Source organism: Thamnophis elegans, chromosome 6, assembly GCF_009769535.1.
Source record: "Thamnophis elegans isolate rThaEle1 chromosome 6, rThaEle1.pri, whole genome shotgun sequence".
NCBI classification, from domain to species: domain Eukaryota; kingdom Metazoa; phylum Chordata; class Lepidosauria; order Squamata; family Colubridae; genus Thamnophis; species Thamnophis elegans.
This window is the reverse complement of record NC_045546.1, coordinates 69453625-69465858: the sequence shown is the minus strand read 5'-3', so window position 1 is coordinate 69465858 and position 12234 is coordinate 69453625. Positions and strand designations below refer to the sequence as shown.

At 42.4% G+C, this 12234-nt stretch overlaps 2 protein-coding genes across 2 annotated transcripts; both read left to right on the top strand.

Annotated features, from left to right (window-relative positions):
- Positions 1 to 1084: 1084 nt before the first annotated feature.
- On the top strand, positions 1085 to 3583 carry LOC116510788 (protocadherin alpha-5-like). The gene has a single exon (XM_032220439.1). The coding sequence runs from the start codon at positions 1211 to 1213 to the stop codon at positions 3581 to 3583; it is 2373 nt and encodes a 790-aa protein (XP_032076330.1). The 5' UTR covers positions 1085 to 1210.
- Positions 3584 to 6455: 2872 nt separating this feature from the next.
- On the top strand, positions 6456 to 8910 carry LOC116510787 (protocadherin alpha-5-like). Its single transcript, XM_032220438.1, has one exon. It carries the CDS (start codon positions 6532 to 6534, stop codon positions 8908 to 8910), a length of 2379 nt encoding a protein of 792 aa, XP_032076329.1. The 5' UTR covers positions 6456 to 6531.
- The last annotated feature ends 3324 nt before the right edge of the window (positions 8911 to 12234 follow it).

Genomic DNA, 12234 nt, shown 5'->3' with positions numbered 1-12234 from the left:
CCTCTAGTTGTTTGACTGGCCCCTAGTACATATCTATATCAAAGTCACTTTTTGGTCCTCCCCATCTCCCTTCCCCCCTCCCACATTTCTGTTTCTTTTGAGCAATTTATATACTTCTAATTGTGTATTCCAATCATGGTTGTATCCCACCAAGTTTCAGTAATAGTTACAATTTCATGTTTGCCTTCACATACTAGGATTTCAAGCTCTCCCTGTTTGTTCCCTATTGTATGAGCATTGGTATATAGGCATTTGAGCCCTTTATGGTTGACCCCAGTGTTGATACTCTTCTTGGATTTTTTGTCCCCTGAGTGACATGTTGCCATCAGGCCTTCTCTAGGCTATATTTTTCCTTGTTGTTGTTTCTTCTTTGCTGTGTTTTGTTTAAACATAGACTTTTGAATTCCTCATTTTTATGGATGAGACTCCAAGTGGCTAGATGTGCCTCTAGACTCTACACTTTCTCCTCTAGCAATCCCATCAGATTACATTGGACTCAGGTATACTTTGAGGTATAATCCTCCACAGGCAGGAATATAAACACACCATACATATTGCAGGTCTTCTGCTTTCATAGCATTGAAATACCATTATGAGTTTCTTTAGAATTAATGTTCCAATGCTTGTGATGTTGATCAAAGGTCTGCTTCAAATGGTTTGCAACTTCTTCAATTCCCCACCCCCCCCTCCGTCTATCTGGTGCTCATCTATTGGGAACAATGGGAGAGATGGCCAGAGAACCAGACAAATATCCATTCCATTATAATGCATTTCCATGGAAGCACCAAGGGATCAATATGAGATCTAAATTAATATAATAGTTAAAGAACAAAAGAAGGAAAGCTACACATCGGAGATACATGAAGGCTTCAAGCAAGTCCTTGAAATCTTAAGGAAATAATATCACAGAGGCTCAGTGAAGAATAGAAGTCTGTTTGTCCATTTTGAATTTTGATCACAAGAGGTCGCTGTTTCCTAAGGAAACTCTCTAAATGAAACTGAAAATGCAGAGCCCCTCCCTTAAAGGGACAGACATTCCTGACAGCCAGATCCACAAGGGAAATATCGAACAACAGAAAAATCTCAACAAGCCAAGATTCAACCTCTAAACCAGTATGGCTGGGGTAGGTGGGCTCTGCTCCTGACACCCTTAAGGCAAGATATTTAGAGAAAAAGAGAAGAGCTTGCTGGTGTTGTCCCTGTGTCTGCAATGCTTACCTGGCCGAAGGGGCTGCTGCAGCTGCTTCTGCTCCACACCGCCTGGAAAATGGGGAGCGGCCAGCTCCATTATTCTGTGCTGGAGGAATCCCAGCATGGCACCTTTGTGGGCCGCATCTCCCAGGATCTGGGGTTGGAGGTGAGTGAGCTGGTGCCTCGGATGTTCCGGATGCTGTCCAAAGGAGAGAAGGACTATTTTGAGGTAAACCTGCAGAATGGGATCTTGTTTGTGAATTCCCGGATAGACAGGGAGGAGCTGTGTGCCAAGAATGCAGACTGTGTCCTTCATCTGGAGGTGATTGTGGAGAAACCTCTGAGGTTCTTCCATGTGGAGGTTGAAATCAAAGACATTAATGATAATGCTCCCATCTTCTCTACCATGGAAAAGATCCTGAGCATATCAGAACTGATAAAAGGTACTCGATTCTCCTTAGAGAGAGCATCTGATGCAGATATTGGTACTAATGCTCTGTTAACTTACAAGCTCAGCCCAAGCAACCATTTTATTCTTGATTCAGGAAATGATGAAGATGAAACTAAATCTGTAGTTCTTGTACTGAAGGTTCCTCTTGACAGAGAGGAGAGCCCTGTGCATCATTTAGTTCTGACAGCCACTGATGGGGGTGAACCAAAACTCACAGGAACTGTTCAGCTAGTCATCAATGTGCTGGATGTCAATGACAATACTCCTGTGTTTAACCAATCTGTTTACAGGATAAAGTTGTTAGAAAATACAGCTAGTGGGTCATTAGTTATTGCTCTGAATGCAACAGACTTAGATGAAGGGATCAATAGAGAAATCTCTTATTTTTTTAGCAATGAAGTTCCTTTACATGTCACAAAGCTCTTTAGTATAAATTCTGATACTGGGGAAATCAGAGTGATTGGAAAATTGGACTATGAAGATATTAATTGCTATGAACTTCCAATTGTTGCAGAAGATAAAGGCAGTTCTTCATTATCAGGACATTGTGAAGTTTTTGTTGATGTATTGGACATGAATGATAATATTCCAGAAGTATTTGTGAATTCTCTCACTGTTCCATTGCCAGAGGATTCCACTCCAGGGACTGTGGTAGCTATCCTCAGTGCTTCAGACAAGGATTCTGGAATCAATGGACAAGTAACCTGTGTACTACAACCCTCTGAGTTGCCTTTCAAAATAGAGTCCACATTCAAGAATTACTACTCCCTGATTGTTGGAGCACCTTTGGATAGGGAGCAGGTGGCTGAATACAAGATAGTTGTGACAGTGGAAGATCAAGGCATTCCACCACTGTCTTCTAGCATCACCCTGTTAGTTCCTATTAGTGACATTAATGATAATGCTCCAGCTTTCAATCAACCCTCCTACATAGTCTTTGTGAAGGAGAACAATCCCCCTGGTGCTCACATCTTCACAATATCTGCTGCAGATCCAGACATAGCTGAGAATGGTCTGATTACCTATTGGATAGATGAGAAGCTCTGGCCATTGTCAAGCTACATCTCTGTACATTCAGAGAGTGGAAAACTTTATGCTTTGCAGTCCTTGGACTATGAGGAGTTGAAAGTGCTGGAGTTCCAGGTGAGAGCCAAGGATGCTGGAATGCCCACCTTGTGTGGCAATACAACTCTTCATGTCTTTGTGATGGATGAGAATGACAACGCACCTGTTGTGTCAGGATCATCAGAAGAGAACCTGATTCTTTTAATGGTCCCTGTGATCCCTGGGCATATTGTAGGCAAGATCCATGCCTTGGATGCGGATTCTGGATACAATGCATGGCTAAGATATGAACTGGTTGAAGAAAGTCATAGTCCATGGACTGTGGGGCAATATAGTGGTGAGGTGAGTACCAAATATTCTCTGGATGAATCAGAAGGCAGCAAAATCCAGAGTGTTTTGGTTCTTGTGAAGGACCATGGAAAACCTCAACTGTCAGCCACAGCTACCCTGAGTGTTTCACTTGTAACAAGTGGTCAGACAATCAAAACAGATATTAAGCTCCCCAGGTCAGGGGAGAGCTTTGTGCCCCTGGTGGATTCAATCAACATCTATCTGATCATTGCCATCTGCTCTGTTTCCAGCCTCTTCTTGCTGGCCATTCTTATCTATGTGGCTCTGCGATGCCACTGCAAGTCAAAGGAATCCATGGTTTATGGCCCTGGCATGGCCACCCTGGTATGTGCCAGTGAAGTGGGCAGCTGGTCCTATTCCAATCGGCACAGCCACATCCTGGCAGGTGTGAGTGCAGAGGCTGGTGCCAAGAGTGACCTTATGATTTTCAGTCCCAACATTCCTGTTTTTGCAAATAATGGGGAACTTAGGAATGGGACAGGATTGATCCCGGATTCAGCTAAAGAGGTGAGTTTCTGGTTTTGAAGTTGATAGTCATTCAAAATTGTATTTTTGCTTTATCACTTTAGGATCAGTTTTGATATTTATCTATCTACCATATATTCAGAAAGTATTCAGATCCCCTTCACTTTTGTCAATTTTCTTATGCTGCAGCCTGATTCTACAGTTGTTGACATTGTTTTTTGTCATAAGAAAAATTTGTCATAACAAATTTGATAAAAGTGAAGGGGGTCAGGATACTTTCAGAATTCTCTCTCTCTCTCTCTCTCCCCTCCTTCCATCTCTCCCTCCCTCCCTCCCTTCCTCCCTCCCTACATCTACATCTACATCTACATCTATCTATCTATCTATCTATCTATCTATCTATCTATCTATCTATCTATCTATCTATCTATCTATCTATCTATCTATCTATCTATCTACATACATATCTATATCTATATCTATGTCTTTCTATCTCTTTCTTTCTTTCTTTCTTTCTTTCTTCTTTCTTTCTTTATAGATTTTCACGGGTACATGTATGCAGGTCTTGGCTTATTTGGGTCTTTTCCCATGCAAGAGTGAGAGTATCTTGGCAATGTTTCGATGAGGTCCCACTCGCCATCTTCAGGCTGGTGCCTTCGGCTTCATGTTTGTGCGAGCAAAGCCTGATTGGACCTCTCGTCTTTCTATAAATATTGGTGTGTGTGTGTGGAGTGCTGGCTTTGTTGCTATAAGTGAATTGGTTGGCTGTGTTGTAACATCTTGATTAGTTGATGGAGTTGATGTTTGCAGATTAGTCAGCTGTTTCTTAACATCCTGTGTGGCTGAGGTACTGACTGTGTGCCTATTGTTCTTTTGTGTTGTAACGACCTGGGTAATGGGCTGTGTGATGACATCCTGAGCTCTATTGTAGTGATATCCTGAATCCTGTGCTGCAACCTCCTGGGGGTTGGCTGCATTGTAACATCCTGAGCCTTTGCGTTGTAACCTCTTGAGTTCTGTGATGTAATGTCCTGAGCAGATAGCTGTGGTGTAACATCCCAGGCTTTGGTTTGGCTCCAAGTTTGCAGTCTTCATGTGTTCATGGCGTGTGTCAGTTTGCTTTATGTGGGGGTCGAAGGGGTGGTGGTGCAGCAGTTGGTGATGCCGCCGTGGTTTGGCTTCTGGATGGTGGTTATTTTCCACCATATTTTCCTTTATTGTTTTAGTTATATGCCCCTACGTCCATTTCTTTATATTTGATTTTTTTTACCCTTAGTTTGTCAAAGAGCTCTTTGTGCAACCATACTAGTCTTTTATGGTGTCTTTTGTTTTTCTTTCTCTGGGGTGGTGTTTTTGCTTGGCCTTTCATTAACTCAAGGTTTCCCAGGCAGGGAACAGCGTTTCCCTGTTTTTTTCTTTTAGGATGTCCATCCAGGGAATTATTTCTAGTCTCTTAGCTTGTTGAAGTTATCTCTTTTACAGTCTAAAACAGTAGTCTCACTTGATTCATTTCCTTGTACAGCAGTTGCATTATGGTGAATTCAAGTATGATATGTAGCTCTCCCCTAAAAGTTATTATAACTTCCATTCCCTCAACAATACGGTCCCTATTAGTAAAAATTAAGGCCAGTATAACTGTCCCTTTAGTTCCCTCTTCTACCTTTTTATGACAAATTTGTCAGCTAGGCACACTTGGAAACTGTTTAATCTCCCACTCCCTGCAGAATTTCTTTCCAAATTAATGTCAGGGTAGTTAAAATCCCCCATTACTATAGTGGTGTGTTCCCTGCATACTTCAGCTAACCAATTAGCTTAAACAGAATTGCTCATGTATTTCCTCTAGTTGGTTGGCTGGCCTCTAGTACATATCTATAACAAAGTCACTTTTTGGTCCTCCCCCTCCCCCTCCCCCCTCCCACATTTCTTTTGTTAGGCCTGTTTCTTTTGAGCAATTTATATACTTCTAATTGTGTATTCCAATCATGGTTGTACCCCACCAAGTTTCAGTAATAGTTACAATTTCATGTTTGCCTTCACATACTAGGATTTCAAGCTCTCCCTGTTTGTTCCCTATTGTATGAGCCTTTATGGTTGACCCCAGTGTTGATACTCTTCTTGGATTTTTTGTCCTCTGTGTGACATGTTGCCATCAGGCCTTCTCTAGGCTATATTTTTCCTTGTTTTGTTTCTTCTTTGCTGTGTTTTGTTTAAATATAGACTTTTGAATTCCTCATTTTCATGGATGAGACTCCAAGTGGCTAGATGTGCCTCTAGACTCTACACTTTCTCCTCTAGCAATCCCATCAGATTACATTGGATTCAGGTATAATTTGAGGTATAATCCTCCACAGGCAGGAATATAAACACACCATACATATTGCAAGTCTTCTGCTTTCATAGCATTGAAATACCATTATGAGTTTCTTTAGAATTAATGTTCCAATGCTTGTGATGTTGATCAAAGGTCTGCTTCAAATGGTTTGCAACTTCTTCAACTCACCCCCATCTATCTGGTGCACACCTACTGGGCAATGGGAAAGATAGGGAGAAAACCAGACAAATATCCATTCCATTATAATGCATTTCCATGGAAGCACCAAGGGTGAGATCTAAATTAATATAATAGTTAAAGAACAAAAGAAGGAAAGCTACACATCGGAGATACATGAAGGCTTCAAGCAAGCCCTTGAAGCCTTAAGGAAATAATATCACAGAGGCTCAATGAAGAATAGACGTCTGTTTCCTCATTTTGAATTTTGATCACAAGAGGTCGCTATTTCCTAAGGAAACACTCTAAGTGAAACTGAAAATGCAGAGCCCCTCCCTTAAAGGGACAGACATTCCTGACAGCCAGATCCACAAGAGAAATATCGAACAACAGGAAATCCCAACAAACCAAGATTCAGTCTAAGAACCAGTATGGCTGGGGTAGATGGGCTCTGCTCCTGACACCTTTGAGACAAGATATTTAAAGAAAAAGAGAAGAGCTTGCTGGTGTTGTGTCTGCAATGCTTACCTGGCCGAAGGGGCTGCTGCAGCTGCTTCTGCTCCACACCGCCTGGAAAATGGGGAGCGGCCAGCTCCATTATTCTGTGCTGGAGGAATCCCAGCACGGCACCTTTGTGGGCCGCATCTCCCAGGATTTGGGGTTGGAGGTGAGTGAGCTGGTGCCTCGGATGTTCCGGATGCTGTCCAAAGGAGAGAAGGACTATTTTGAGGTAAACCTGCAGAATGGGATCTTGTTTGTTAATTCCCGGATAGACAGGGAGGAGCTGTGTGCCAAGAATGCAGACTGTGTCCTTCATCTGGAGGTGATTGTGGAGAAACCTCTGCGGTTCTTCCATGTGGAGGTTGAAATCAAAGACCTGAATGACAATGCTCCCATCTTCTCAGCCAGGGAACAGATCCTGAGCATAGCAGAATTGTCAACAGCATCTGGTACCCAATTCCGGTTAGAGAGAGCATCTGATGCAGATATTGGTACTAATGCTCTGTTAACTTACAAGCTCAGCCCAAGCAACCATTTTATTCTTGATTCAGGAAATGATGGAGATGAGAGTAAATCTGTAGTACTTCTATTGAAGGTTCCTCTTGACAGAGAGCAGAGCCATGTGCATCATTTAGTACTGACAGCAACTGATGGGGGTGAACCAAAACTTACAGGAACTGTTCAGCTAGTCATCAATGTGCTGGATGTCAATGACAATACTCCTGTGTTTAACCAATCTGTTTACAGGATAAAGTTGTTAGAAAATACAGCTAGTGGGTCATTAGTTATTGCTCTGAATGCAACAGACTTAGATGAAGGGATCAATAGAGAAATCTCTTATTTTTTTAGTAATGAAGTTCCTTTACATGTCACAAAGCTCTTTAGTATAAATTCTGATACTGGGGAAATCAGAGTGATTGGAAAATTGGACTATGAAGATATTAATTGCTATGAACTTCATATTGTTGCAGAAGATAAAGGCAGTGCTCCATTATCAGGACATTGTGAAGTTTTTGTTGATGTGTTGGACATGAATGATAATATTCCAGAAGTATTTGTGAATTCTCTCACTGTGCCATTGCCAGAGGATTCCACTCCAGGGACTGTGGTAGCTATCCTCAGTGCTTCAGACAAGGATTCTGGAATCAATGGACAAGTAACCTGTGTACTACAACCCTCTGACCTGCCTTTCAAAATAGAGTCGACATTCAAGAATTACTACTCCCTGATTGTTGGAGCACCTTTGGATAGGGAGCAGGTGGCTGAATACAGGATAGTTGTGACAGTGGAAGATCAAGGCATTCCACCACTGTCTTCTAGTATCATCCTCTTAGTGCCTATTAGTGACATTAATGATAATGCTCCAGCTTTCAGTCAACCCTCCTACATAGTCTTTGTGAAGGAGAACAATCCCCCTGGTGCTCACATTTTCACAATATCTGCTTCAGACCCAGACATAGCTGAGAATGGTCTGATCACCTATTGGATAGATGAGAAGCTCTGGCCATTGTCAAGCTACATCTCTATACATTCGGAAAGTGGAAAACTCTATGCTTTGCAGTCCTTGGACTATGAGGAGTTGAAAGTGCTGGAGTTCCAGGTGAGAGCCAAGGATGCTGGAATGCCCACCTTGTGTGGCAATGCAACTCTTCATGTCTTTGTGATGGATGAGAATGACAATGCACCTGTTGTGTCAAGATCATCAGAAGAGAACCTGATTCTTCTAGTGGTCCCTGTGATGGCTGGGCATATTGTAGGCAAGATCCATGCCTTGGATGCGGATTCTGGATACAATGCCTGGCTAAGGTATGAACTAGCTGAAGAAAGCAATGGTCCATGGACTGTAGGGCAGTATAGTGGTGAGGTGAGTACCAAATATTCTCTGGATGATTCAGAAAGCAGCAAAATCCAGAGTGTCCTTGTTCTTGTGAAAGATCATGGGAAACCTCAACTGTCAGCCACAGCCACCCTGAGTGTTTCACTTGTGACAAGTGGTCAGACAATTAAAAGGGATATTAACCTCCCCAGGTCAGGGGAGAGCTTTGTGCCCCTGGTGGATTCAATCAACATCTATCTGATCATTGCCATCTGCTCTGTTTCCAGCCTCTTCTTGCTGGCCATTCTTATCTATGTGGCTCTGCGATGCCAGTGCAAGTCAAAGGAATCCATGGTTTATGGCCCTGGCATGGCCACCCTGGTATGTGCCAGTGAAGTGGGCAGCTGGTCCTATTCCAATCGGCACAGCCACATCCTGGCAGGTGTGAGTGCAGAGGCTGGTGCCAAGAGCGACCTTATGATTTTCAGTCCCAACATTCCTGTTTTTGCAAATAATGGTGAACTTAGGAATGGGACAGAATTGATCACAGATGCAGCTAAAGAGGTGAGTTTCTGGTTTTGAAGTTTATAGTCATTCAAAATTGTATTTTTGCTTTATCGCTTTAGGATCAGTTTTGATATTTATCTATCATATATTCAGAAAGTATTCAGATCCCCTTCACTTTTGTCAATTTTCTTATGCTGCAGCCTGATTCTACAGTTGTTGAAATTCTTTTTTGTCATAACAAAAATTTGTCGTAACAAATTTGATAAAAGTGAAGGGGGTCAGGATACTTTCAGAATTCTCTCTTTCCCCCCCTTCCATCCCTCCCTCCCTCCCTCCATATCTATAGCTATAGCTATAGCTATAGCTATAGCTATCTATGTCTATGTCTATGTCTATGTCTATGTCTATATCATATCTATCTATCTATCTATCTATCTATCTATCTATCTATCTATCTATCTATCTATCTATCTATTTGTAGATTTTCACGGGTACAAGTATGCAGGTCTTGGCATATTTGGATCTTTTCCCGTGCAAGATTGAGAGTATCTTGGCGATGTTTCAACAAGGTCCCACTCACCATCTTCAGGCTGGTGCCTTCAGCTTCGTTTTTGTGCGAGCAAAGCGTGATTGGACCTCTCGTCTTTCTATAAATATTGGTGTGTGTGTGTGGAATGCTGGCCAAGAGCCAAGGTGGCGCAGTGGTTAAATGCAGCACTGCAGGCTACTGCTAGATCAGCAGGTCAGCGGTTCAAATCTCACCGGCTCAGGGTTGACTCAGCCTTCCATCCTTCCGAGGTGGGTAAAATGAGGACCCAGATTGTTGGGGGCAATATGCTGACTCTCTGTAAACCGCTTAGAGAGGCCTGAAAGGCCTATGAAGCGGTATATAAGTCTACTGCTATTGCTATTGCTATTGCTATTGCTGTAAGTGAATTGGTTGGCTGTGTTGTAACATCTTGATTAGTTGATGGAGTTGATGTTTGCAGATTAGTCAGCTGTTTCGTAACGTCTTGTGTGGCTGAGGTACTGACTGTATGCCTATTGTTCTTTTGTGTTGTAGCGTCCTGGGTAATGGGCTGTGTGATGACATCCTGTGCTCTATTGTAGTGATATCCTGAGTCCTGTGCTGCAACCTCCTGGGGGGTTGGCTGCATAGTAACATCCTGAGCCTTTGCGTTGTAACTTCCTGAGTTCTGTGATGTAATGTCCTGAGCAGATGGCTGTGGTGTAACATTCTGGGCTTTGGTTTGGCTCCAAGTTTGTGGTCTGGCCATGTGTTCATGGCATGTGTCAGTTTGCTTTATGTGGGGGTCGGAAGGGGGGGGGGTGCAGCAGTTAGTGATCCTGCCATGGTTTGGCTTCTGGATGGTGGTTGCATTTGGTCTATGGGATGGGTTTGGGTTTGAGTCTGGTGAGGGTGATTGGTGGTTGCATCCTGTGTTGTTCTGGGTCCGGTGTCGGTTTTTGTTGCTGGGACTCGTTTGTTGACTAGGGCTAGTTTCCAGATGTTTGGTAGGCACGAGGTATTGTATTGTTAATTCATTTTGTGGGGGTGTTTCTCTATTTCGATGGCTTCCATAATTATTCTCTTGTTGAAGTGTTCAGTTTTGGAGATTAATTTGGTTGTTTCAAAATCAATTTCATGTCCTGTTGCTTTAAGGTGCTGGAAGAGGGAGGAAGTTTTTTCTTCTTTTCTGATTGTGTTCTTGTGTTCTGGGATGCATGCATTTATTCTACTATTAGTTTGTCCAATGTATGTGGCTGGGCAGATTTTGCATGGTATTTCATAGACTCCTTGGTTTTCTAGCTGGATTTTGTCTTTGGGGTTTCTTAAGATGTTGACTATTTTTGGTCAGTGTTGAAGGCTGTCTTGATATTGTGTTTGTGGATAATTTTGCTGATTTTATCTGTGGTGCCTTTAATGTAAGGGAGGAGGGCAATGCTGTTGTCCTGTTCTGTGTCTTGGTTCTTGGGGGGTGTCTCCTTTTGGATTAGGTTGGTAATTGTGTTTCTTTGGAATCCATTGGAAATTAATACGTTAGTGAGAGTGTGTAATCCAGTTTTCAGGTGGTCTTTGTCAGCTAGGCGTTTAGTTCTGGAGATGAGGGTCTTGGCTACAGAGTTGATCTGTGCAGGGTGGTGATGGGATTGTGCGTTTAAGTAGTGGTTGGTGTGTGTTTTTTTTCCAGTAGATGGTGTGTCCTAAGGAGCCATTGGTTTTTTTGTAGATTAGGACGTCCAGAAAGGGAAGTTGGTTGTAAGCTTCTATTTCCATAGTAAATTGTATTTTGGGGTGTAGGCTGTTAAGATGTCTGAGGAAGTTGTCCAGTTTTTTCTTCCCGTGTGGCTAGATTATGAAAGTGTCATCTACATATCTAAGCCAGAGTTTGGGTTTGTGTTCAGATTTACCCAAGGCATTGGTTTCAAAATGTGCCATGTATAGGTTTGCGATGACGGGTGAGAGGGGTGATACCATAGGTACTCCTTCTATCTGTTTGTATCTTTGTCCATTGGTGATGAAGTATGTGTTGGTTAGGCAGTGGTTGGGCAGATCTAGGATGTGCTTAGGGGGATTGTATTTGTTTTGGATAGCTGTCAAGGCTTCTTTAATAGGCACTTGGGTGAAGAGGGATATGACTTCGAAGCTCACGAGTAGGTCGCTGGGTTGTAGGTTTTGTTTTTTATTGTTTCTATGAAGTGGAGTGAGTTTTGTACATGTGAGGTGACGGATTCTGTGTAGGGCTGAAGTTGTTTGGCAAGAAATTTGGCAAGATTCTGTAGAGGTGAGCCTATCGAGCTCACTATGGGTCTGAGTGACTACTCACCAACCAGTAGTCAAAATAGAAGATGAAAACTCTTTAATTTCACAACATATGGACAGACCCAACCATAGTTTCAACTGGGAAACTATGAACTTAAACCAATTAAAATCCAAACATGCTACAGAATTTGTGGAAGCTTAGCACTCGAGCAAGTTAGTCATCAACAGACACAAAGAGATAAATCACAATTATACATCATCACAAGAGACAACAAAAAGTAAGGGAAAAGCCTAAAAACACATTCTCCCCAACAGCTAACAGTAAGCAGGGATTAACACCAGAGAATGAAATAGAAAACAACATCCTAATCAAGGAACGACCTAGGATGGGTGTCAAACTGGCATCATGCGCAGGCCATGCCCACCCCAGCTCCGCAAAGGAGAAGCTTTGTGATACGTTGCTATACATACAGTATATTCTCTTCTGTTGAAAGACAGTAGTCAACAGATAAAGCAAGTAACCTCCTTGACACTCACTCTTGAAAACTGAACAAAAAGATACTTTTTGGTTGATGAAGGCAGGATAAAAGAGAGTGTTTGAAATATCTGGACTACTTTAAGTTGCATAGGTTTCA

Bases quoted from the DNA above. Each gene is read 5' to 3' on its own strand.
- LOC116510787 (XM_032220438.1), top strand. From the start codon at position 6,532: ATGCTTACCTGGCCGAAGGGGCTGCTGCAGCTGCTTCTGCTCCACACC.
- LOC116510788 (XM_032220439.1), top strand. From the start codon at position 1,211: ATGCTTACCTGGCCGAAGGGGCTGCTGCAGCTGCTTCTGCTCCACACC.